Genomic DNA, 25,921 nt, shown 5'->3' on the forward strand with positions numbered 1-25,921 from the left:
ATCTTTATCTGATAGCAGTAATTAGATACAATCTAAAGGCAAAACTAGAGCACAGACCATAATATCCCCTCTCCAGCCAGTGACCTGCACCAGGAAGAAACAGGCCTGTAAGGAGGTGGGAATGCTTTACTGGCTGGCAGAGCACCTTTACAGTTTAAAGAGCCCTCGACGGGAAACCTAGAACTGCAGAAAGCATTCAAAGGTGCAGGTGCACCAGGAATTTATAGCATTATCTGTGTTGTTCTTTGCTCCTTTCCTAATGACACTTTTCATTTTATTGGGGGGTTTTTTTGCACTGCTACTGCACCCTGAGCTTTTTCACTGAGCTGAATTTCTCACTGAACCATCTGCTGCAATAGCCAAATCTCTTTTCAGAGCAGTAACAGCCTATGTAAAGTAAGGGTTGTTTCGCCTTACATGCATTACTTTGCATCTCTCTATACTGAATTTCATCTGCTGTTTTATCAGCCAATCAACTGGCATCCAGTGCCCTTTCTGCAGCTTATCCTCATCTGTTCACCTTTTTATTCCCTTCACTGTTATCAGTAAATTTTGTCACTTCACACATTGCCTCATCTTCCAGATGAATTATCAACACGAATATGTTGTACAGCACAGGTATGAGCACGGATTCCCACAGACTCCACCACTAACCAGGCAAAAATGACTTCTTTCCCCACCCGCTGACTCTTAAACCCGCAAAGACCTTCCATTTTATCCCAGGACTACTTAGCGTCAAGAGTTTGGGCTGGAGAGCTTTGGTTAGATGGCACATGATGAGCAACACCGAGGGATACACGATGAGGCAGCAGGATACTGAGAGGGGATATCAGGGTAGACTCAAATTGAGAGAGAGACATGAAGAAGCAAATTGGAAAAAGCCGTTCGCTCTCTCTCCAACTCAAGACCTAGGAGACATCTAATGAGACTAGAAGGAGTAAAGCTCAAAAAGAAACAGAAAGAAACACAGCAAGCAGTTAAGCCATGGCACTCCATATCAAAGGATGCTGTGGATGTCAAATATTTACGTTGGCTCCCACAAGAGCGCACTAATTCAGGGAAGCGAGATCAACTGAGGGCTGCTGAATACACAGAAACCACATCCAGAGCTGCAAACTGCAGGAAGCTGGGAAACATTTTAGGGAAGAGCAGAACTTATTTGCTCAATTCTTCGCTCTGTCCCGAACATCGACTGTGGGCTGCTGCCCCCAAATGGGAACCTGAAATTTGGCTGGTGTCCTGGAGAAAGCCAGCCTCAGTTTTCACAACTATTGGCAAAACACTGATAAATCCTACCTCATCTTTTATAAAAACTTTTATATACACACTCCTCATTTTATGTTTATCCTAGTTACCTTGAAATTAATGTTATGTTTGCTAGTTTGGTGGCGCTGAGCTTGTAGTTTTGGGGGTTATCTATTTTTGCTAGAAGGTTGTGGCTACTTAGAGTTTTGAAATGATTTACATTTCTTTGCAAAGCACACATTGACGGCCCTTTGGTCAACTAACTGTAGTTGGTTTGTATTTTATAGTATAGCCACACAAATCACATAAACATTAAATGCTTCCTTAAATCTCATACAATAATTCCCCTTCCCCCTGAGCTGCTGAGATGGGCTAGATCCACCAGTCAGCTCAAATCCCACCAGGCTGAAAATGTATAAAAGCTCTTTGTCTATTAAAAAAAACAACAACAATCCTCTCCCCCTCAAAAACTCCCCATACTTTAACTTCCCTTCAGATATAAAGCTAACTGAAGTTTGCTAAAACCAGATGGGCAGAGCTGTCTAGTATCAAGCTAACATACCATCTGCAGCTACGGATAAAACTTGCTGAAAGCAGTCTTAGATCCTTAAATTGAACACTAGCTTGAAAAAGAGACCCATTTTAAAACTGGTGAATTCTTCAGCACTGGAGGTACCGGCAACTGGGGTTTCTTGGCCCTAAAGCCATTACTTTTTGTTCCACACCAGTGCTGGAGTCTAGGGGGGAACCGAAGGAAGATTCCCAAGTCTCTTAAAATTTTCTGACCTAATCAAAGACAAACATGCTGTGTTTCCCCATGGAAGTCAAAAAAAGTCCCAGGAGCTAGATGTGGATTACCTGTAAATTGCCGGTTCATTCGCGTGTGTATTTGTACTAATCGACTTGTTAAGGGCCATGATGGGTCTTGCCTGAAGTACCTCAGCACCATCTAGAGGAAAGCAAGGGCTTGACAGCACTTCTGGAGAAACTTGTTCATTCATGAGGCTTTCAACTGGAATCGCAAAAATCAGCAGACACCGGAAAATGCCGGCTTGGGTGAATCCCAAATGCGGAGCTGGGTTCCCATCTGCAATTCAAAGTGCCCTCTCTGCCTCACTATGCTGTTCCCCTACGCCAAAGGCTATGCCAGAAATTCCTATACAATTTAAATAGTACATTGTCCCTGCATGTATCTGAAGACTGACAGTTCCCATCAGTCTTTTCTTCTTTAGAAGAAACAGACCAAATCTTTCCATCTTTCCTCTTAGGTCATTCTCACTCCTCCACACTCTCTAGGTGGTCCATATCTTTCTCGAAATGTGGTGCCAGAACTGGACGCAGTATTCATTATAGCAGGGGCTTTACAGTGCTGAGCAGGACTGCTTCCCATCTTAGAGGCAAGCCATTTATTTTATGCATTCTTATCTATTTGCTTTTTCTGCAGCCCCAAATCATTGTGACTAACTCTCATCTTGTGATTCATGAAAGCCCACACAGACTTCGCTCCAGAGCTGATGCCACTCGGAAATTCTTCACCTTGGAGTTGCAGAATAGAAATCCTATTTCCAGACCGTTGCTTTTACTTGACCAAAGATTATTTTAATTCTACCCCTGCCCTGCAAGGTGCTACAGCTCCTCTCACCTGATCTGACTGCAGATACAATAAGCAGATTTCCTGTTTTCTCATATGAAGCACTAATAGAAAAATACTGCAGAACACCACCTTATTGCCTATCCACCCAACGACACTTTTAACTACTCCTCAAATACAGCTTTCCAACTGCATGCCGTCACCTCATACTTTTACCAACTGCTTATTTGTTACATTTGCTTATGACAACGCCATGCAAAACAGTGTCAAAATATGATGTACGTCATCTCTCCCCTACCCACAAGACCTAAACGAGGGGGCTCCCCCTTATTTTAAGGCTGGGGGATAGCACCCATGTGTGTTTCTTCCTGGGGAGTCAGTTCTTCCTCATTTCACTGAAGGGTGGTGTTACTACACCCCACCAGCTCGGGCTATATGTTGCTCTGCTCACAGCTATAGGCCACAAGATGTCACTGTGTCACTAAAATGTTTGCAAACAAGATGAGGGTTGCCCAGTCACAAACACATAACCCTGGAGGAACAGGGAAAAATAAGAACCAGATGAAAAGCTTGACATTTGAGTTACAGGCTATATAAAGTGTGCCTTATTTGAAAATTTAGTATAGGTTTTATGAGCATTGTATCAAACAATATTCAGCACGCCTTCCAACCCTTGAACACAATGAACAGCTTATCAGTTTTCTAATGTGCTTGCAACCACTGAAGTATTGAGGTTCTTGGCGCCTTACCTCACAAGGGTATTGCGATTATTCCCTTTGAACAAGGGCAAATGCAGTGGAGGGAGACTAAAGGGTTTGTCTAAGATCATACAAGGTATGCTACGGTTCAGTCAAGGACCTCATGTGTAGTTCTCCCAAGTCCAGACTAAAAGCCTAGTCAAGGGGCACATCATCTTCCCCACCAAACACATCTGTGCTCCTTGACACTTTGTCAAGTTCTTTCACCAAATACATCCTGAACGAAGGTGTCTGCTCTGCATGAGGAGTTAGCACTGACATGCTGTAGGAGCAGAAGTAAGCTGGAGGAGGTAGGTGTCCAAATCCTGCTGAAATTCAACACTAACTCTACGATCCTTTGAAATCCTTGCCAGAACCTTTAAGCCGGTCAAGAAACAGCATGTTACACTTTCCATTCTGCTGCAAGTCTCACCACCTAATCCAAACTTGCTGTCCAGACATGCACAGTATAACCAAATTAAGCCAGAGCAGTATCCAACATTACCATGAATGCTAGATGCAGCATTTTTCTTTTACATGCAGTTTAGAGGTCATGTCATGACACTTCTCATTTCTACAATTCACTTGTCAGTATGTGCCTAGAGCCAGGTAAGAAAATAATAATTCTTAAAGCTGTGATAGATATCCACCAACTCTTCAGAAACAAAACATACCCAAAAGAAGACCAAGATCACAGTGAGGATAGAGACACTGCACACATTTCACCTGACAGCTAGCCTTCATATTGCTCCATCTGGTTTAAACCCAAATCCCTGTAACTCATCAGCATGAAGTAATGGTAGCACCATAAAGAACAAGGCCAAGAGGTTTCATCGCGAAGCAACACAGTATGAAGGAAATTCCACTTACCTGTCGTAAGTCTCCTTGAGATCTCTGGCCAGTTTGCACTTGGGTAGGATGTGATGGAAAGGCGACTGTGGCCCTTCTGTGGCTATGGAAAGTTTCAAAACAAGAAAGCAAACAACTGACTTCCAAGCAAAGAGAATTTCCCCTTCCCCCTCCAGGTATCAGCCAATATCTTAGTTCTGTGCTACTATAACAATTTCAAGGATCAGACAGGGACAGATTCTGTATCTTTTTAATCTACATTTATTTTCCAGAGCTTTTACAAAAGATAACAATAGTAAATTACTGCCAACTTCTGAAACTCAACTCTGTTAAACAGACGTATCTGTGAATTTGACACGTGACTATTTTAAGTGGTTTTGTTTGTTTTTACACATGTGTTAGTTTTAATTTTCAACAAGGAGCAAGACAATGCATCAGTGTCATATAATGTTCACCTTAAAAACTGCATATTATTATAGGAAGTTGCTTTGAAGTTCCATCTATAAAAATGCTGTGTAACTATCTATTAGCCATAGAAAGAACACATAAAAGAGTGAAATTCCCTCACGAGAAGTCTCTGGTGACTCTGCACACAGCATTAGAGCTTGGGAAACTTGCTCAAGGTTGAGTAAAGCAGTTTACATATGAATTCTTCCATCTCAGCCTGGAAAGCACATCCAAACACGATGGTTTAGTATATACTTTCCAGTGATCAATCTGAACTGAGTTAGCAAAGGAAAGTAACCAATCTACTTCACTTGAAAAGCTAACGTGTATGCAAAGGAATAGTGATTTCGGATGAGGCAAAACGCACCCAAAAGCAGTCAAAATGCTGAAGAGCACCAGAACTTGTTCATGCTGATCACAGGAAAACCATAACAAGGCTCGGTCACTTTTCTGAAAAAGTGTTCCTGGACAAACATTTGCGTGTTCCTACGCATAGCTAAGCTGGAGACTCACTTTCTTGCATGGCAGACACTTCATCCTGAATGGCTAAGATCAGCTTGGCCTCCCTGGTCAGGTACTGGCAACGGCGCTCCTCGTGCTGCAAGACGATGGCAATCCGACGGGAGAGATTGTGTAAGCAGTTTATCACTGATGGATCTGCATTGGCCTACAGGCAACACAGAACGGGAACTGGTCAGTCATTCAGCCACAATCACATATATGCAACTAGAGTGACGGACAGGTAATAGAGTTAAACATCTTCAATAGATACCAAAAGTCAGTCTCTTTGGCAAGTGGCAAAAGAAAGGAGATTTCTCTAAAATAGCAGTAAAGCAGAAGCTCAGAGATGTTCAACAGCAAGGAAGAAGAGATTGAGGGATTTCTATGCTTGTCCATGTGCATTGAATGAATATAACACCTGGAGTAGGATAATTTATTTGCTTTATTTTTTCCAGTTGTGACTGGGCCCTTTGCTAGCAGAGAGATCACAGAATTCCACTTCACATAGCAAGAAAGGAAAGCTTCAAGTTACTTGAAAAGGAAGAACATGACAACATCCAAATTAAATTCACCGGGGAGTATAAGGACTGTAGTTCCTTTAACATAGCCCCTTCTTTCCATCTTGTTATAGTGATGTTTGTCTTACATGTTGACAGGACAAATGCTAATCAGGTTAGAATTAACAGCACATTTTGATCCAAAACCAGAATGAATTTGGATTACGTTCCCAAAGATTTCACAAGTATGCCTTATTATAGACACTGCAGAAGTCGCAGAACGAAAGTGCTAGAAAACTCTACCGGGCACGAAGAGCTGATAAGGGGGGACCCCATGACTCCTAGGCAGAGTGCACAGTAAGCAGCTGCTTCATGTTTGTTAAGACATTTAAAGGAATTTAAGGTTGAAGCAACCGATAACTTGGCAAGGAAACCAGCAAAGCGTGAGTCAGCATTTCTGAGCGCCACTGTTTCTGCTGAGTCACGACACGTTAGTAACAGCGGAGCTGAAACACAGCAGGATGAGTGCTGATTATAGCATTTGGGACTTTGCCTGCTCTGTCTGCCCACTGCAGATGGACTCCCATCTTTATCTGAGAATACCTCCACCCACACTTTGCAGTGCACTACGCTACGCTAGGAAACATTCCTGCTTGCTTCAGGCACAGTACTTTCCAGAAACTTTGCGGATCGCTATGAAGTAAGAGTGTCTCATTTGGCAAATATGATTCAGTGCGCTGCTTTAAACAAACAACTGCATCTGTATCACAGTGCCAAAACACAAAAAAGCAAGTTTTCTGGGGAGAACCACTAGAAATTCGATTCTAGAGGCATGTGGGCCAGACGAAGTCTTCATTATCCTTCACCAAGTTCTCACAATACTGCGAATGAAGGGGCGCTGTTTTGAACACTGCTGCTTCCACATGACTCAAGGTGTAGGAATGTAGGTGTCTGCACCCACATCTCTACACACTTACCTACAACCAAAGCCTGGTGCTTTACCAACACACTAAAACATCAAAGCTCCTGAAGCCTAGGGCATTTTAATGTGTGAAATTTAATTGCAATTGCAAATTTGGCATTTCCTGACTTAAGAATCTCCCAAAGTACAACACCACTGGAACACCTGCAGCTCGCAGAAGGCGAATAATTTCTCTCTTGATTCCTGATTGCTGGGATAACTCTGTCCTGTGAAACCTTGCTCTCAACTGTGGAAAGCCACCCAGACCGTGGCCCTGTGCACATCAGTCACTACTGAAAGCCAGCAGTAAGTACCAATGCTAAAAGGAAAGAAAGTGTCAGTTCACAATCAGGGAGCTCGAGGCTTTTCTCTGCTTTTGCATTAATCGAGAAAATCATGTCATTAAATCCAAACCCCAATCAAGCAAAAATCAACCATCTCCATAAAAACAGCTATTCTAGCTCCCTCTTTCATTTCTAAAATGCTTCTTCACATGCATACACACCACAAAAAAAAAAAAAGAAGAAAATACAGCAGCTCCACAGATGCAATGTATGGGCTAGGAAAAGAAAGTCAGAGCTCAGAAATCAAATACTGCTCAAACATAATGAAATTTCTAGGGTTTTAGACCACCAAATTAGCTGAGCCAGGATCACTAAACACAGATACGAACATGTAATCAGTAGAGCAGGCTTGAAGTGAAATTCCAGACAAAAACTACTTATTTGCACCAGGTTTTTGCTGAACATGAAAACCTAGGAATTCCTCACCTGCACCTTTTTCTCATTTAAATGCTATAGCCAGCTGCTTCCTGGCACTCTCCTCCTTTTACAATGATCTCATGGCTAAAAAGAGGCAGCTTTCAAACGTGTTCCATTTAATTCTAAAAAAGGCCTAGCCGCACTGAGCAAAGGCACTTGTCTCTATATCATACAGCACGAGTAAGGGCTCAAAACAGTGCTGTTCCAACATATCACTTCAGGAAGAGCTGCACGGCTGCAAAAAGGGACAGCTTTCGTCCAAACACCCAAGGACAGCCAAGAAAACTCTTCAGACATCAAATCAAGAACACCTTCAACCACAGACTAATTTTACATCAACCTGCAAACCTATGATCTTGGGAGCGTGGCCCCACTCAAAAAGCTATGAGGAAAGGAAAAAGAGGGAAAAAAAACCCCAAGTCCCGTTCCTCTTGAAACACAAACTTAAACTCTTCGGTTCTGCTTTAAAATGTTCAAGCAAACTAAACACACAAAGGGCTGCATCACACAGAAATGTAAGCTATGCCCCATGAAGGCAAACTCTCTGCCCTGAAACAGAAAGGAAAGTTCCAGCTCCACGGTCGGCCTGCAGCCTTATCAGCAAGTTCTTCACTGCTCTCCCTTGGTAACTTTGTAAAGACATATATGGACTTTTAAGTATTTATCATTTCATAGACTTTTAAGTATATATCATTTCATGCACTTTAACGCTGCGAACTTCAAACATCCTGCAGTAATCACTGGAGAAATGCGTATCAGCAACAGTTGCTTCTCCTGCCTGCACAAGTAGCATCTGAAATTATTTTTTAAATTAAGAGAACACTTTTCCTTTTATCCATTATTCTTTTAAATGCAAGAAGCATCCCTCTTGTCTGAATACCAATAGATAACTACACAACTGCGTTACTTTGCATTTTTAAGACAAAAGATGAAGAAGTTGGGCTTTCTCGAGAAGTGTTACAGCAGCTTTTGTGCAAATACATACTTTTTATTGTTGGACAAAGTTAAACGAATATCCGACTATTTCCATACACTCAATTCTCTATGATTTAGGAGAGCATGGGATTAGAATATCCCAAATAATGGAAAAACCTCTTATAAACCCTAAGCACATCCCGTTGTCAGACAACACAAAGACAGGCCTTACCCGTAGGGCAAACACCACGTTGAAGAGAATCATTGTGGGCATCTCTCTCTTTGGTGAGGGATCAGTTTTGGATACCTGAAAGATATTTTTAAAAATTCCCATAGGCTAGTGTCCTTTGGAACCAGTAATAAGGAAAAAAAGAAAAGCCTAATGCAGTCAAATAATACTTTGCTAAGAGAAGAGAGCAGAGAAATCAAATTATACCATCAACATTTGACTTGTAAAATATAAAGCTGCATGGTTATCTTCTTATAAAAGTGTCACAGTTACTCCACAACACTGCCTTTTCTGAGAAGCTGGCAAGACGTGGACCAAAGCATCTTGGTCAGGACCATGGAAATGAACATCAATTAAGAGAACAGTCTTATTAGGTTTCCTTACTATTGCATTTTAGCACCATTAGGGGTCCTAGATTTCAATTTTCTTTAGCATAATTGTTATATACTGTTAACTACGTGTCTATGAAAATTCAAAGAGAAGTCTACAGATGTCTCACCCCAGGCCACAACCATTCTTCCCGTTCCTAAAATCTGCATTTGGATTACCTCATGTTTCTAACTATTGCTTTTATCAGAAGCGTGCTCTAAAACTGCCTGTATCAAAGCCACGCACACAGCGCTAAACTAAAAGCTATTTTTTTCTTCCTGCAGGATTTGAAAAATTTGAAATCCCTATACTCTCTCTGTAACCAAGAGCTTCTTCGCGTTACAATCGTTGAGACGCACACAGACTTTCTCTCAGGGAGGAAGAGCAGAAGCTATGATGAGCAAGCTGGATTTGCATGTCTGGGACTAGGAGCCCTGAATCGACCAGGCGTCTCCACAAGATGGAGCACAAAATCCAGAGGACACCCCTGACTGCCCTGAAGCTCCCTGCGGAGCACCCAGCCCGCTCCCAGGTAAAGCCAGCTATAACCTACCTGACCAAGCACCCATGTAACCTATAACGCATGCACATATGTACATACCTAAGGCAGCGTATGGGACGGGGCAAGCACGGGGAAGCTGGCAACAGCGCAGCTGCGCCCAACCATCCTGACGGGCACCGAGTGTCCGCAATGAACTGCTCGGGAGAGAACTCCGCAGTCAGAGGGCCTCTCAGGCTGTAGTCTTCAAAATTAGAGAAACTATCAGAAATGAGGGCTGTTTGGGGTTTTCTGAAGCTCTAACGGAAAGGTGGCGATTGGAAGGGGGCAGTAAAACCTATTTACTGAGTTTGTCCTCCTGAAGTTAGAGGTTCCAGCACGTCCTGTGAACTTCATTAAAGACTCCAAAGCATTTCTGAGTTTAGAGACCAACCCTGTTCCTCCTCAAAGTCAAAGAAACTAGCAGCACTAACATCAGCTGGGATCTAGGTCAGATTTCGTATCGCTGCCTCTCCAGACAAAAAAAAAAAGAGAGTAAACTGAAAAACTGTGAAGAAATGTGAAGAATTCAGAATATCACTAAACAAAATAAGGGCAGGATTAAATACTGGCGCTCTTTTAACTCCTGAATCTCACCCAAGTACAAATTTGCTAAGCCACTGTGGTGTGGATTCACTTACAGCAGTTTGGACTCCAAAGAAACTCCAGCCAGAGACTGTCAGGTTATTTTGGTCATTATTCGTGCTCAAAGGGACAGGAAGGAAATAGTTTAGCTTCCTCCTAAGTGCAAAAGGGTCCCAGATTTAAACTTGAATGAACTAGCACAGATGGCTGCCATTTCTAGAAGATTCTGGACACCAGAAAGTTCTGGCGTGCCTACTGCAGTGAGCAGACACACCCAAGAAAAGGATCCTACGAGAAGCAACAAGGAGCTGTTTACCGCACTTCATAACCTTGATTATTTACCCAGATGCAATTTTATTTAGAAAAAATCAAAAATGAAGATGTATTTCATGTAATTAGAATAGAAGTGACTAGAAAGTGGAGAGAATTTGTGGTGCACAGATGCAAATATACCTTTTCAACTTAATTTATACTATTACCTACAACCACATTTAGGAAATTGTGTCCTTTGAACATGACTTGCAAAATAAAGAAATCTGATAATATGAGGGAAGAGAACACTGCTGTCAGGGCCCTGAGGACACCAATGGGTTTTAATGGCTCTGATCAGCCCCACCTGGGCCCCCACCCAGACCCCTGCTCCTGGCCCAGGAGCCCCATTTAAACTCAGCTCTGGGCCTTCAGTCCCTTCCTGAGCTATGCCATAGGAGTGCTGGTCTCCAGCCCTGTCTCCTGGATAGACCTTGGACCTATGCCGTAGGTAGCTTGTCTCCTGGATGGACCTCCTTGTATGTATGTTGTAGCTTGTCTCCAGTCCTGTCTTTGGATCTGACTCCTGGATGAACTTTGGACTCATGTTGTAGCTTTGTCTTCAGCCCTTTCTCTGGCCCCGTCTCCTTCTGCTCCTAGCAGGGGTCCTTGGAAGAACCCTGGACCTGGTTCATCACTTGCCTTGTTTGGAGCTGTCCATGGACCCTGTTACCAGCAGCTGGCTCTGCCTGACACGGTCAGACCCTGTGGAACTGTGCCACATCTGGGAGGGCATTGCCTGCACCGGGGTTGCCCTTGGGTCTTGCCTTGCCTGTCCTTAGCCAGCAGCCCTGCTCTTGCTGCTCCCTGACACCGCTGAGCTGGGCTCAGAGCATCCTTCCACATCTCCCCTCCCTTCCTTAGTCCTTTCCTCCATCATCTGAGAAAGTCTCCAGATAACAGTCACATCTACTAATTCCCAAGGTTACTGAGATGGGCTGTAACAGTTTCTCTGAAAACAAAGACAAGTAACACTTTCTTGTCTCTCCTTTGCTATCGTATTATTTGCTGTAAGTCTCAGGACTAACACCACGAACAGCAATTTAGGAATTACCTGGGAAAACACTGCCAAGGTTTCCCTGCTCCTGACTAACCACTTCCCTCCCACCAGCACCATTTGGTGCCCTAGGGTAAGTGGGTACCTGATGTTCTGAGCACAGAAGATCAAACTTCCCAAAGTACTTGCACAGCCTGGGGGCACTTAAACTCTATTCTCAAGAACAGCTTAAACATTTCAGGACTGAGTCTCAGTGATCCTCTGTCACATTTCTTGTAGACTCATAAGCAGTTTCAAAACTGGAACATTAGCACCTTCTGATGGTTGATGCTAGCTTCTTACCTGGATCAAAGCAGTCCTAAATCATTCTGGTCCTTAAAACATCAAGGGCCTCTAAATACAGATAGAAAGGATGACAGAAATGGCAACAGATTTTTTTTTGAAAAACGAATGACTTGGTAAATCTGACGTAAAACAAGACCTAAGCAGGTCAGTGACAGAGATTAGTGATGGCCTCTGAAGTTACCAAAGCCCACTTCACTTTAAACTTTATTATGAGGAAGAGGGAATGGGACAGGAACCATTTGGCATATAAGTGTATAAATCCTTCCCCAGATTTAAGCAGAGACTCTTCCATGGCTTATGTGGCAATTGCTTTCACTCCAAGCAGCTAAAAGAACAAGCCACTAAGGAAGGTCTCAGTGCAAACAGCAACCTGGCTTTGTCCACAAGAAAATTTTACACCTCTTTCAACATCCTACCCGTTCCAACTGAGCTTTGTGAATCACCTGCCGCACCAGTAAGAGCTAAAAGCTAGACAAGGCTGAAGTGATTTCTAGCATTTGCTTTTTTTCCTGCTGTACTAATTAAAGTTGCCACAAAGCTAACTTGCAATAACTAAAAAGGTGAGAAACAGCTTCTTGATCTGGACTGCTCAGTCTTGTTTCCCTTTTCCCACACTGTTTTTCTACAGAAACCAAACAAAGAGGTTTCTTGGAATCACTGACACAGCTCCGTCAGGTTACCACTCACTGTAGGTATCTGGAAATAAGTACAAGATGGCTTTGAACACCAGGAAGTAAAAACAGGATCAAAAGTAAAGATACACATCCTGAATTCCAAGCTTCCTACCTAACTCGCGTAGTTTGAAAAGGAGGCAGGCCCAAGGAGCAGACCTCTTACCATACCTGCCCAAGGGCATGTTGAAGCAACGTAGGATGGCCGACGAAGCGCACATTATCAATCTTCAGTTCAAATTTTTTGCCACACATATCTGATTTGGTAGCCAAAATTGTTGCCAGGATGACATCTGAAAACCTTGAAGAGTAGAAACAGAAGCTATTAAAATTATCAAAATGCATACCCTAAAAATATTCCTCCAAATACAGATATTTAACTTGCGAGAGGCTTTAAGGTATTGTAAATTATGTATTTAAATTGTTGCACCTGGAATACCATTGGCTATGAAAATTAAGAACCCCTTAATTACATCTCTCAGATTATCAGAATTATAAAACAGGAAGCATTCAAGACAAAGACTGCAGGGTCATGCTTATTTAATCACATGCTCAGCAAAATACATGAGAAAGATTAGATGCAGTTTGCTTTACAAATATAAAAACAGCTTGAGTTAGCCATTGCCTGGATTTAGCCGCAGGTTAATGAACTTACTAAGCAACTAGATATCAAAACAGCCTGTCACTCAAGCACAACAAAGATCTTTAAGCCACCCAGTATGGCAGAAGGGAAGGCAAGAAAGAGCTGACTCACTTAAAAGAAAAATACATTCGACACTCGTCCCTCCTTTTCTAAACCTAATCAGTGAGATTCAAAGTTACTTAACAGATCTCAATCTGGGCCCAAAAGACCACCGGCACCCTCCTGAAAGCTGCATGGTCCCACCTGGACTGTCTCCTGTGATAAACTGAACTGAGACAAATTCATGACAGAGCAGGCCCTTCTCAGCGCAAACCACTGTTGCAGTCGTTGCTGGATCGCTCTGGATTTGTGGTGGGAAGAATACGGTGAATGCAGTTACAAACAGGAGGGCAAATATCTACAAGGAGCCTGTCCAGTAAAAGGCAGTTACCAATGCAAAAATGGGTAACAGTGCCATAGGGAAGGAATTCTTCAGCTCCACTTTCTGTTGCACAGACTGCTGGTGGCCTTACAACATGGTGGCCTGGTCTTTATAAATTCTTTTTTTTTTTTTTAACTCAGGGTATCTCCTGATCTCCTGAACAGTGGAGTTCAAATCCACACAAAAAAAGACTTCAGTTAGCTGCTGCAGAAAACTTCTTGCTGTTCTAGGACAGGAACAGCACAGTGTTTATGATACTAGCAATGTTTTTTCCTTTTGTCTAAGATACTCCCATTTAACCAAACAAAATTTCAAGCGAGCTTCTGATGAGACCAATTTTTTAACAATGGAAATGTTTATTTTGTTCCCTTATTTACATGCACGGATGCGTGTCCCTGTCAGACCATCCCCCTCCACAGCGCAGGTACCCCAGATAACACGGTATCACTCAGAGGAGAGGGCAGACCATGGGTGTGCTCTGCATGCCCTTTATCTCCTGGCCGCAAGTGAGCCCTCCATGCCCAGGGAAGGAATTAATGCACTACATTTCTAGTTTACTCTGAGTGCATTAGAGTACTGCAGAAATTAAGACAAATACACAGCTAGGGCTTTTGTGTGTACCCATCTGCATATGACCAGGGAGCTATGACTTTTATTGGACCAAATGCTCTGGTGATGGCCATCCTGACCATAGTGTGTTTAATTTTAGCTTTGGGAAGGAGCAGCTGTGTACTAATTTCCAAACCCCTGGTCGCTCTGCTCCCAACTGGCTGCCAAACACAGCTGAGGACAAGCAGAGAGATGGGGAGATTAGCCAGAGGCTCCCAGGGATGCTGAGCCCATGCTCCTTGGACACTGCAATGCATTGGGCTCTACCAAACACGGTGCTCATGAGGGAAAGCTAAAGCTTCCTCAGACTGGACAGACATTCCCTGGAGATCACATTGAAAACAGGAAAAAAGTCACCACGATCAGCAGCGAACTTTTCCCCCTCTTTTTGCCCTGTTCAGCTGTGTTAGGCTCATCATGGAGCCAGGAAGACTGTAGTAGCAGCGGCTCAAAAATGAGCATAGGTTTTGGGGAGAGGAGGGAGGAGGAGGGTAAACTTGAAAGTGGCTGCTTGCTGGTAAGAAATGAGTTACTCTTCCCTCCTCCAGCCTTGGCAAGGGATGTCTTGGGTGCTGGACATCCAAACGTCATTACGATGACTTTTACCACTGCTGAGATTCGACTTTCACAAGGGACTACGCCAGCGTACAGCGTACTTTTAACGTACAAATGTGGTGCTGAGCATAACAGTCAAACCGGGAGCAGCAGGAGAGCTCATGGCACTGACAGCCCGCTGTCTGCATTGCCTTGTGGTTGGCTCCATGGGGAGGAGGAGATTGAAAGGTTAATTTCGTAAAGTGCTAAGTATCTTCTCACTACCCGGGAGACCTGTTTCTGGGAGAGTACCACAACTGGAGCCAGAGGACACGCTCAGGATATATAACCCTCCGACACCACAGATAGCTGGTATCACAGCAGGCTCTCCAGAAAGTGATCTGGATTCCAGCCCCATTCCCCTTGGCCTGACAATCTAGATTTGTTCATCTTTACAACACTCCACGTAATTTATACATTTCCTAGGTCTCTGGATGACAGGGGAGATGGAGGGACAGGAAATCTGTTATTCCCACCATTTCAGGGTGACAGTTCATCGTTTCATCTCAGACGATAACTTTTTTACTTTAGATATTTTAACACTAGTTTTCCAATCTCTGTGGTGTTTTAAGACCACCTAAAGACCCTGAGCATCACAACAAGAGTTTGTTAGAAGCTGATTAGGTTTCACAGTTGGGCAGTAACAGTCCCTTCTTATTTCATGAGATTAGTCTGAGCTCTGTGATTTCCAGGGGGGAAGCAAACCTTTCCTGTGCTAAGGAATTCAGCAGGCCGAAACTAAACATAAGAACCAAAAGCTTTGGTTTGCCAAAAATATCCTACGGCTGCTATCATGAGTTCAACATGGTAGCAATAGCAGACAAGCCGGCAGTACAACACAAACTGCACTAGTGTAGACTGACTGCTGTCACCACCATCTCCTCGGGGACTGACACAGCTGAAATGATAATTGCTTTAGCTTTAGAGCAAGGAAGAGGAAGGGGAAAATCTCAAACACGCATTCTCTTTTTCTCCCAAGAACGGATAATAACTTCTATGATGCCACAGGAATTAAAAGCAAGGTATTTATAAAGAATTCCTCTTTGAAGTAATTTATGACGGGAGCTGAGTAACTAGGTGATCTTCTTTATATTATACAGGAATGAGAGCTGCAATTGAAGATGTTTGGGGCTCTAGGTAGAGATAAACACTCCTCCCTCCACACACTCGAAAGGGGTAGGAAGGCAGCTCATCCAGCTTAGCTTAGTGAGGCCCCAAGAACAAGCAACCAGCGCAGCTGCTCAAAACCAGGTTTCTGAAGAGCTCGCCATAATTACAGTGGGATTAAATAGTTTACACACTGATCTATGTGTTTAAGTCGCTGCTTGTCAGAAAGCAATTCGGTTTGGGGCTTTTTGCTGGAATAACCGCAATGCCTAGGCTGTATTTGGTTCTCTCAACTCACAGAAGGGACAATACCACATCCTCTCTGGAGACCCTACAGAAAGCACAGAAATGTTAGTAGGACCCTTGTCATTATCCTAGCAGAAACCCTTAGCGACACATTTCCTAGGGACACTGTGATTTAGCATGTAATTATCTCATCATTCAGTGTGAAACAAAAACAAAGCACAATTAAAAGGACGGTGAGGAAAGAAAGCCATTCTAGACAGAAGTGATTGTTTAGAATGTTTGCTCTTACCCCGAAACCAATTGCTCATCAGTTAGAGGACATTGGTCTCTGAAATGGGAACATGGCCATAAACACAAAACAAAAACACAACAGAAGAAAATAAACGAGGCAAGTACACAAAATACAAAAAAACACAAAAAAAAGATAATATTAAAAACTAGGATGAACTATTAAGGGATAAACACCTGTAAAGGAAAGATAACACGATTGAGAAGAGTCAAAAGTAGGTGAATTCATGGGACACATTTCTAGCTCAGACCGACGAGATGGAGAGAAAGAGCTAAGGCATTTTAGACATCTAGCTAATGCTGGTTGCTGTAGTGCGTTCATGTGTTATGGTACATTTATGGAACCACATTTATACTGTACTTTTCATGCTTACCTTTAAAGAAAAAAAAGTGCCAGTCTGATTTAGCACAAATTTTAAACTGCAGTTTCCTTTCTAGACAGTTACTAGCCCTTTTATCACAGGAACACCCCGTACAGCCCCAAATGACTCAGATCTCTTCACAGTTGGTTCTGACGCTTCCATATCCCCAAGACTTAGGAAAAAGAGGATGCCAAACACTGATTATTTCATGCACGGGTTATTCCAAGCTGGGTTTTTTAAAGGGCCTTGCACACAGAGCTGCTGCTGTTCTCCACCAGGGATTTCAACAATAGATACAAGCCTGTCCAGCATCACAGCGCTGGCGTGAAGTCATTTTCCATCTCTCTCCGTCAGCCTCAAGCCATAAGCAGAGCCTTAGGAAGGGCAGGCTGAAAAAAGAACCCGAAAACCTTCCTTACAACAGGCATACAGAGCAAGGCTCTGCTAATGGCTATACTCACTCTTATAGCAAGGAAACAAACAACTATTTTCATTTTAAGTCATCTGTTTGTTTTTTTTCTCCCTCAAATAACAAGGAAAAAGAGACTTGCTCTCCTAAATGTACTAAAAAATGAATCTGTTAAAAGCTTTATAGCATGCACTTTAGAAAGGAGAGACAAAATAAAACCTTCAACAATTATTCAAGGCGAAAGACAGCAGATTCCTACCGGTCATGTTAAAAAGGGGTCTTAGAGCAATCCTAAGTGACAAGCCGTGCAAGGGGGATAACATTACAGAAGGGATGTCTAGAGGGATAGATGGATGGAAAACCACCGGCTTACAAAAAGGAAGCCTTTCAGAACAAATACAAGGAGGATGACTGGAGTCCAGTGAAAGAAGGGACAGAGGATAGAGAAGTGTTATCACAGGAGAACGACTGTTTGTTAGAAAGGGGCATTCAAGTCCTTGTTTGCGAATAACTTGGGTTTTTTTGTTTTTTATATAACAGAAGCATTTGGTCAATGACATCAGTGTCATCAAGATGGCTAAACCTCCTTCTGCTAGTTATGCTCCTATAAAAATGCAATGTTTGGTGTAATGTATGTTACTAGATATGCATCTTCATTAGAACTTTTGCTGGCTATACCCCCTCCAAAAAAACTAAAGCAAACATTTCAAAGCAGTTTAACAAAACAGTACCCATAGCTTCAAAAGAGTTATTGTGTGTCTTAAATGCCTCATCTTTTTCCAGAAAAAAAAAAAAAGAGACTGGCAGGCATCTCCATAAGCTGTGAAGGGTATAGACCATTGGTAAAGCACTCAAAGAGAAGGATTTTTTTTGGAGAGAGCAAATGGTAAAAGGCTGCCAGCAAAGAGAGATGCTTGACAGGCTATTTGTTTTGCCAGTGAGAGATTTTTCTGAACACCTCTACTGTATGGCCACCATCAGCACGGTTCAAACACTTTTGTTACTTCACTTGCTTTTATAGGGAAGAAAAATCTCTGTTCTAAAGACCCAAACATAAAGCTCCATTGAGCAGAAATTAATGCAGCAAATACATACCAGTAACCTACAGGTTACTGTCACCTACTCTCCTGGTAGCTAGAGACCTCTGCCTTCTAAAATCTTCTCTGCTTCAGAGAATCTCCACACAATCACACACATCCCCTTGAGACTCTCCTCAATGTATACATTCAACTCCTTAACTTCCCCACCTTAAACTACGTTTTCCAGTCTTCTAAGTTGTGCCCTCTGCTACACCACCTCAGATTTATAAATACCTTCTTGGAGCACAGCACTCCATGTTCAAGTGATTTTTATGCAAATATTTACATACATGTTGTGTGTGTGCGTGCGCGCACATGAGTGTGTACATGCACATGTTTGAAGACTGAGATTGCACACTTTACAATGAAACATGCGCAGCAGATTTTGGCAGCTACAGTGTTCAGGTGTTCTCTGATTTTTTTCTGGCCTTGTGTGCACAGCAGCTCCAGGAACCAACGGCACTCTCTTTTGGCACTCTCTTTTACTGCTAGCTTGAGAGTTGCCTACAATGTTCTTTGCACAACACTCTCCTTTTAACAGTGGAACACGCTGATCGTGACAAAGCTCCTAGACATCCAGCAATCAGAAGAGCTCCTCAAAGGCGGAACGCTTCTGTATTTTTGAACTCTCCGAACAAGTGAGAATGGAAAACATTTATGAAGTTACAGAAGTTGGAATATGACATCTAGCAGAACCAGCATTTTGACGGCAACATAAATTTGAGTTCTACAATCTTCTAAAGCATAGGAGAAATGTCTCCCCTTCTCCCATTCCCCCTTCATCTGCATGACAGCTATAGACAGATCCTGAGGCTATGATATTAAGGGACTTCCTGCTAACAGGCCTTTGTTGGCTGCTATATCTACTTGATGAAGTTGATGTAAGGTTTATAAACTCCAGTGATCTCAGTAACAGTCAGGTGCAGGCACTGCAGCACAGATTTGCATGTGTTGCTATATACAAGAGCATACAGATGGCAACTTCTTCTTTCTGAAGACCATCACTACAGAGGGGGATTTCTGTCTTAATACTCCTCCACTCAGTGCTTCAGGTCTCTCTAGATCCACCTGACAGAGTGCCAGTAAGGCGATACTTTGAGTTTAGTGAACTCTGTTGACATCTCAATTCTTTTAAACACTCATATCTTAATAACAAATACCTGAGCAGGGGTCAAAGCACTAGCCTTCAAGCACAGCGTTTTGGATACCACTGCAATAAAATGATCTAATTCTTTATTTAGTGTAGGCTACATGCTATCGCCTTCAGTCTACTTAAAGCCAGTTTGGGGAAAACACTAGATGAAGAACAGTTTTTCTCAATTTGACCTGAAAAGTGATATAAGCTTTTCCTTTGTCACTTAAGTAGCCACATACTCCAGCACATTATTCAGCACTGCAGACAATGTCCAGTGAGCACAGCTTTTAAACTGAGACTTTTGTTTAACCTGCCAAAACAGCAGAGGCAACAAGAATCAGTATCAGACAGAATCTGGCATAGTTCCAACAGCTGTTTGAACAGCAACCAAAAAATCCCTGAGATAGCAAAAAAGATGTGCTCTGAGCTTTCCTAAGGTGCATGCTAGATACTGTCCACAGCAGAGTCTTAAATGTCATTCACTAATCACCAAACTTAAGAAAGCCTGTTTTGCTTCCGCTGAAGTTGTGCTTTGTACTGTGCTGGACTCAGCAAAGACATGAGAAAATGCTGCACTTGAAGGTTTCAAAGATATCAGAAGAGGCAACAGAAATGAATGACCTCAAGCAAGATGTGCTACTCACATCTGTTATACCATTTTCCTAAGTTCCTAATGGTGGAAGAACGTTAAGAACTTGATGACGTTTACTGTCATTGGTGGTTTTAATTTCAATGAAATTATTCTCAGTCATAAAGAAACATTTTGCAAGGTTGGGATCTAAATTTCTCTTTCAGGGCAAGTGACAACAATTCTTATTTACTCTTAGTGAGAGAACAGCAGCAACTACCCCATTATTAATTTCTGAGATTAAAAAACACTGCACAAAAAAGATCGGCAACCAAACTACAGGCCAAAAGACAGAAACACTTCTTGTCTTTCAGAAATCTCTCTCATATCTGATAGTGATAAATTTAGAAAAAAAAACAAAGATTTTGAATGAGCTACAAAAAACTAATTAGAGAGTCCTTTTGTATGCATGTGCATGCTTAACAACACACTGTATTTTCACTACTTTACCCACTGATTCCCTTTAACTTCAAAAACTGTCTTTAGTCTCTGTATCCTTCTGAGCTACTATTGCACTCCAATGATACAGGGGCAGCTATCTCTGGAGAAACAAAAGTAGTTATTCATTAGTGCACAGCATTTCTACATGACAATTACACGAGCTAGGGAAGAATTTGAGCCAACTGTAATAATACAGTTAGAGGTAGGCAGGTAAAGAGAAGTGGAATTTTGCCAAAGGATTAATACTTCTAGCTTTGGAAGAGTAATACTGCCTTTCTAACAAGCACAGAACACCTGACCTTGATCTTGCCCAGAAGAGAGCAGATTCAGTAGCATTTGCTCATGAGATGTTCCTCACTACCAAATACTGATTTGCTCATAACTTGGCACTAAAGATTCTCTGTGCAGGTCTGCTTCTATACAGTCCACGAGAATTTGCCTACTGAACTAGTAAGCAAGAAAGCAAGAGGCCATCCCCTCCTCTGTTCCAAACTCTTAGACAAGGAGAAATATTTTACCCCTACCTGGAGTCCCCATCTTGATCCTCTGTGGTGTCACCTGAACTATTCACAGCGTATCGACTCCTTGGTTTACCTGAAGCAAAGAGGAAAGAAAACTCTTTCAAGGAACAACCTCCTTAAGGTGCCCATTAAGGGAATACTGATGTCCGTGGCCTTTTTAAAATTATGTATAAGGCAGATCTAAAAAAAAAAAAAAAGTTTTATTAAAAGCAGGAAAGTCCTTCTCTTTTACATAGCAGTACCAAATCTTGTTTTTTTCTGTTTTCACTCAAGAACACATCAAAAAATACAAGCAAGAGGTTTACATCTTTGGGGGATGCAGAGAAGACATCAGAACATTCACAGGAATAATTTTTCTCCCAAGACCCGGGTAGCATTTTGCGATTCAAGAGAAGGTGAAAAATATAATTCTGACAAATTCCTTTCCCTCACCATTGCTGAGGTTTGAGGATCATGGATAAGCTTCCAGAATGCCCTCCTGCAGTGGCAGGTATCAAAATCTATTACCAACAAAAAGCAGGAGGGGGGAAAAAAGCAGACAGCCAAAAAATCTTTTCAAATTTCATCTATAAAAACAAAAAGGGGTTCAGAGAAGATTCTCTCCTGGTAAAAAGTGACTCACTATGTAAAAAGGAATGTCAACTCTCTGATGACGTAAGGCAGTCAGCAAAATGAGGCAAGTAAAACAACTTCATCGCCCTATAGCAACTTTAGGCCGGGTACCAAGATAAGTACCTGCTGAGCGCCTCTCATATTTGGTTCGGTATAAGTCAATGTGCTGAATGATGCCCAAATCATCGAAGGTCTTAGGCACCAAACGCATACGGAAATGGAAAACTGACTCTAACTTGTCTGCAATTGCATTGTCTGGAGACAGCTTAGATTTGAAAGCAATGAAACTTTCCTGAGCGCGATAAGCCCTCTCAGACCTTCACTGGCTCTTTAGCAGTGTGTCCTACCCTAGGACCCCAGACTGCAGAACAGATATACCCAGGTGCTAATGGCCAGGGTGGGCCTAGCTTAATGCCAGCCCTTCTAGACCCCAGCAAGTTCGTGTGGAGCCATTTGGGTGAGTCTGCATCTCCTCTTCCTGAGGCCAGGTGGCCACATTTACTCTGGTTTAGAGCTACAGGTGCAGTTATTCTACTTCGGGCCCCGAGCTCACTCCATGGGTGCAAGCAGGGCTGAGTCCGGCCCAGACACCTTCAGGAACTGGGAATGTCAAAGGAAGAGGTATAACTAAAACTGGCCCTGCAGCAACCAGCTAGGACCTCAAAGGTCCAATTTTTCTATTTTACAGTATAAATGAAACCTCTTTCACGTGATTACCCAACAAAACGGACTAAAGTTTCTTAGCTTCTATCCACTATCAGCTAAATGCATTTTAACCTATTTAAGCTCACTTAGTCTCTTCTGGATTCCTTCTCCCAGATTGGTTTCTTCCCTCTTCCACTTCCTACCCTGCCTCCTTCTTCCCTTTGCCTGTCCCTCTCCCCTTTTTCTCCACAATTCTTAAAACCCACGTCGTTTCCGCTGATCCAAGCACAGCCACAAAATACTGAATTGCTAATAACGTTGCGCGCTATCGGGGTTCAATCACCCTTCCACAAAGAAGTCATGTGGGGCAGTCAGGGCACTCGCAGGCCGTTCCTGCTTTGAGTGTGGTCAGGCAGAGGTCTAACAGGGGCTGCGCCCGATGAGCGGGCGTTCGCCCCGGGGGCACTGCGTCCACCGCCACGGCCCGCGGGGGCCCGGCCAAGGAGGCGCGCGCGTGCCAGGCCGAGGAAGGTGCTGGCGGGCGCAAGGCAGGCCAGCGAGGCGGACGCGTGCGCCCAGCAACCAGGGCACGCGTGTGCCAGGCCTGCGAGGGCGCGTGTGCGCGGGCCTGGCCAGCGGGAGGGCCCGGAGGGGGGGGAGGGAGCCGGGCCACAGGGCGGCATGGAGGGAGATGCCAGGCCACCAAGGGGCGTGGGGGGGTGTGGGGGGTGTGTTGAGGACACGTGCAGTGTGTTGAGGGACACGGCCGCGCCGCCAAGGCGTGCGGAGCGAGCTGCCGGCCGGCAGCAAGGCCCCCCGAGGGCGGCCGCGGCCCGGCGGGTCCCCGCGGCGGCGCGGCCCCTCCGCGGCGGCGGCGGCGGCACTTACTGGCCTGGGCGGCGGGGTGCTCGGCGCCGCGCTGGAAGGGGAAGCGGAACAGCAGCTTGTTGCCGCGGCTGCCCGAGCTCACCAGGATGACGCTGATGGGGCTGGTGCTCTCGCCCATGCCGCCGGGGCCGCCGCCGCCGGCACGGCACGGCACGGCGCAGCACAGCGCTGCCCGCAGGAAGCCCGCGCCGCCCGGCCCGGCCCGGCCCGGCCCGGCAACTTCCGCTTCCGCGCGCCGCCCGGCCCGCGCCGCCCGCTGCCCCGGCCCGGGCCAGGCCCCGGCCCCGGCCAGGCCCGCGGCTCCCGGCGCAGCGCTGCGGGCGCCCGCGGGCCCGCGGGGCGGAGCTGCCGCTGGCGGGGCGGCGGCTCGGGGCGCTCCCGGCCGGGGGAGAGCGGGGAGAGCGGGCAGCCGCTCCCGGCCTCTGCCTCGCCGCGGCCAGCGCCCCAGTGCGGCCCAGTGCCCCCAGTGCCTCACGCCACCGCAGCCAGCGGCCCCAGTGCCCCCAGTGCCTCACGCCACCACGGCCAGTGCCCCCAGTGCCTCAAACCACCACAGCCAGTGCCCCAGTGCGGCCCAGTGCCCCCAGTGCCTCACACCACCACATCCAGCGGCCCCCGTGCCCCCAGGGCCCCCAGTGCCTCCCACCACCACAGCCAGTGCCCCCAGTGCCTCACACCACCACAGACAGCGGCCCCAGTGCGGCCCAGTGCCCCCAGTGCCTCACACCACCACAGACAGCGGCCCCAGTGCGGCCCAGTGCCCCCAGTGCCTCACACCACCACAGCCAGCGGCCCCAGAGCCCCCAGTTCCCCCAGTGCCTCACAGCATCACAGCCAGTGGCCCCAGTGCGGCCCAGTGCCCCCAGTGCCTCACGCCACCACAGCCAGTGCCCCCAGGGCCCCCAGTGCCTCACACCACCACAGCCAGCGCCCCAGTGCCCCCAGTGCCCCCAGTGCCTCACGCCACCACAGCCAGCACCCTCTAGTTCAGCCCAGCACCCCCAGTTCAGCCTGGCAGCTTGCAGCCCCAGCCGGTGTCCCCAGCTTGTCCCCAGCCAATGCCTGGGTACTGCACCACCGGGGTCTTCACTCCCCTGCCCGGGACGGTGCACGGGACTTGGGCAAGGGTTTACTGTCTACAAAACAACGCACTCCCCCCAGTTTTGTAAGGGAAGGAGCTTTACTCACGCGTCTCCCCATGTGCCCCCATAGCCCTTAATCACTTTCATGTCCCCTGGCCTCTTTCAGTCGTTTTTAGCCATTCAGTCATTTCGGTCATCATGATTCTACAACTCTACTAAATGCTGGTGGTAAATAGGGCAGAGGCGCTCAGTGAGTGTCCCTAATTGCAGGACTTGTTATTCACCCACAGTTTAGACACTGAAGGATCCCCCTTGGAGGCATGCTTTGCAAATCAGACCTCTTTGCTTCCCGTGCTCGTGGAAAACCCTGTCTGATCTTGTTTCTCACGTTCCCTGTATGATTTCCGGGCACTTTACAGCACAGTGTGCATCACTGATACAATTTGCCATGTGAACCCTGTAAATTTACACCTTCCTCTGGATTACTAAGTGAAACACTGCTTCCTCTGGCAGCTGTCTTGGTGCATTCATCTTAACGTTTGTCTTTTGTGTTAAACTGAGATCAGAACATTATCAGCAATTATTTTAGAGATTGGCCTGGGTTTTGCATGCAAGTCCTTCTGTATTTGATTGCAATATGTAGATATTTGAACGCTCTGCAATATCCCCACTTTGGATTGTATTCTGCAAGATTCCCATCCCAGGCATCACGTGGAGAAATGGGTAGTCGAAGAGTGAAAGGGAGATGAGCACACACAGCTCCGGGCTTAATCTGCCCTGCCATTCTCCGCAAGGCAGATGATAACAATTGAAGCAAAAGTAGGTGTCATTGGGGCGAGGGAGTTGTTTGAGAGTGATTAAAGAGCAGGCACGTTATCACAGCAGAGCATTCTTCATGTGCCAGCCCTGGGCAGCTGTGTTAAAATTTCCCACTGTGTCTTCTTTGAAGCATAATTTCATTTTTTTAAAATAATAAATTGCACACATATTTGTCATTTGAAGCTCTAGGAGATTGTAGCTTAATTAAAACAGTTTTGCAAGCCCTTTGAGCACTGGCAGGAAACTCAAGAATAAAACCAGGGTTTAGATTCTCCTTTCAAGATTCACGAAACTCAGTCTGCCCCAAATTCTTCAGAGTTAGAGTAAATGTATGTGCCACCGTTATACGTTGAAATCACCTTTGAGAGGGAGGCAGTCCCCATGCAGAACGCAGGCCCCAGAGGAATGTTATCCTTGAGCTCAGAGAGCGACAGCCATTAATTCAATCACTGGGTTTATAGTCAGGGCTCAAGGAAATTATAATCCCACTTTCATAATGAGCAAACATGTCTTTTGCTCCCTTTTACCCTTTAAAATGAGAAATAAAATCCATTGGTGCCTCTTACAGCCTGAATTTTGAGCAGGAATAGAAAAGACCTACATTAATACTAAAAATCACTTTTCTCACATGCTATCTACTTGGTTTGTTCTTTTAAGGGGTTGGATGCAGGTGACAAGAGAGACCTGAGGCCAAGCTGCTGTTCAGGATGCCGATCCATGTGCCAGCCTGGCCTGCTGCTCTTTTCCAGGACTTTGGCAACATTTCACAGATTGGTGACAAAGGTTATTTATCTGCACAAAGGTGCACATCCTGCTACAGATTTATGAATAATAATTCTGAGAAG

General features: G+C 44.8%; 1 protein-coding gene across 4 annotated transcripts in view; it reads right to left on the reverse strand.

Annotated features, from left to right (window-relative positions):
* Nucleotides 1-23,326, reverse strand: part of NPRL3 (NPR3 like, GATOR1 complex subunit) — a 52,170-nt gene extending 28,844 nt beyond the window's left edge. Inside the window, exons 1-7 of one of the 4 annotated variants that reach the window (XM_067306029.1) lie at nt 23,176-23,326; nt 21,034-21,103; nt 16,457-16,495; nt 12,719-12,848; nt 8,737-8,811; nt 5,383-5,536; nt 4,444-4,525 (exon numbers count right to left, since the gene is read on the reverse strand). In XM_067306029.1, the coding sequence (XP_067162130.1) occupies nt 4,444-4,525; nt 5,383-5,536; nt 8,737-8,811; nt 12,719-12,848; nt 16,457-16,495; nt 21,034-21,103; nt 23,176-23,293 (668 nt within the window). In that variant the 5' untranslated portion in view covers nt 23,294-23,326. The remainder of the gene's footprint in view (nt 1-4,443; nt 4,526-5,382; nt 5,537-8,736; nt 8,812-12,718; nt 12,849-16,456; nt 16,496-21,033; nt 21,104-23,175) is intronic. The other 3 variants (XM_067306032.1, XM_067306030.1, XM_067306031.1) reach the window with 3 other exon arrangements.
* Nucleotides 23,327-25,921: the final 2,595 nt, after the last annotated feature.

The sequence above is a fragment of the Apteryx mantelli genome, chromosome 16 (genome assembly GCF_036417845.1).
Source record: "Apteryx mantelli isolate bAptMan1 chromosome 16, bAptMan1.hap1, whole genome shotgun sequence".
In the NCBI taxonomy this organism is placed as follows: Eukaryota; Metazoa; Chordata; class Aves; order Apterygiformes; family Apterygidae; genus Apteryx; species Apteryx mantelli.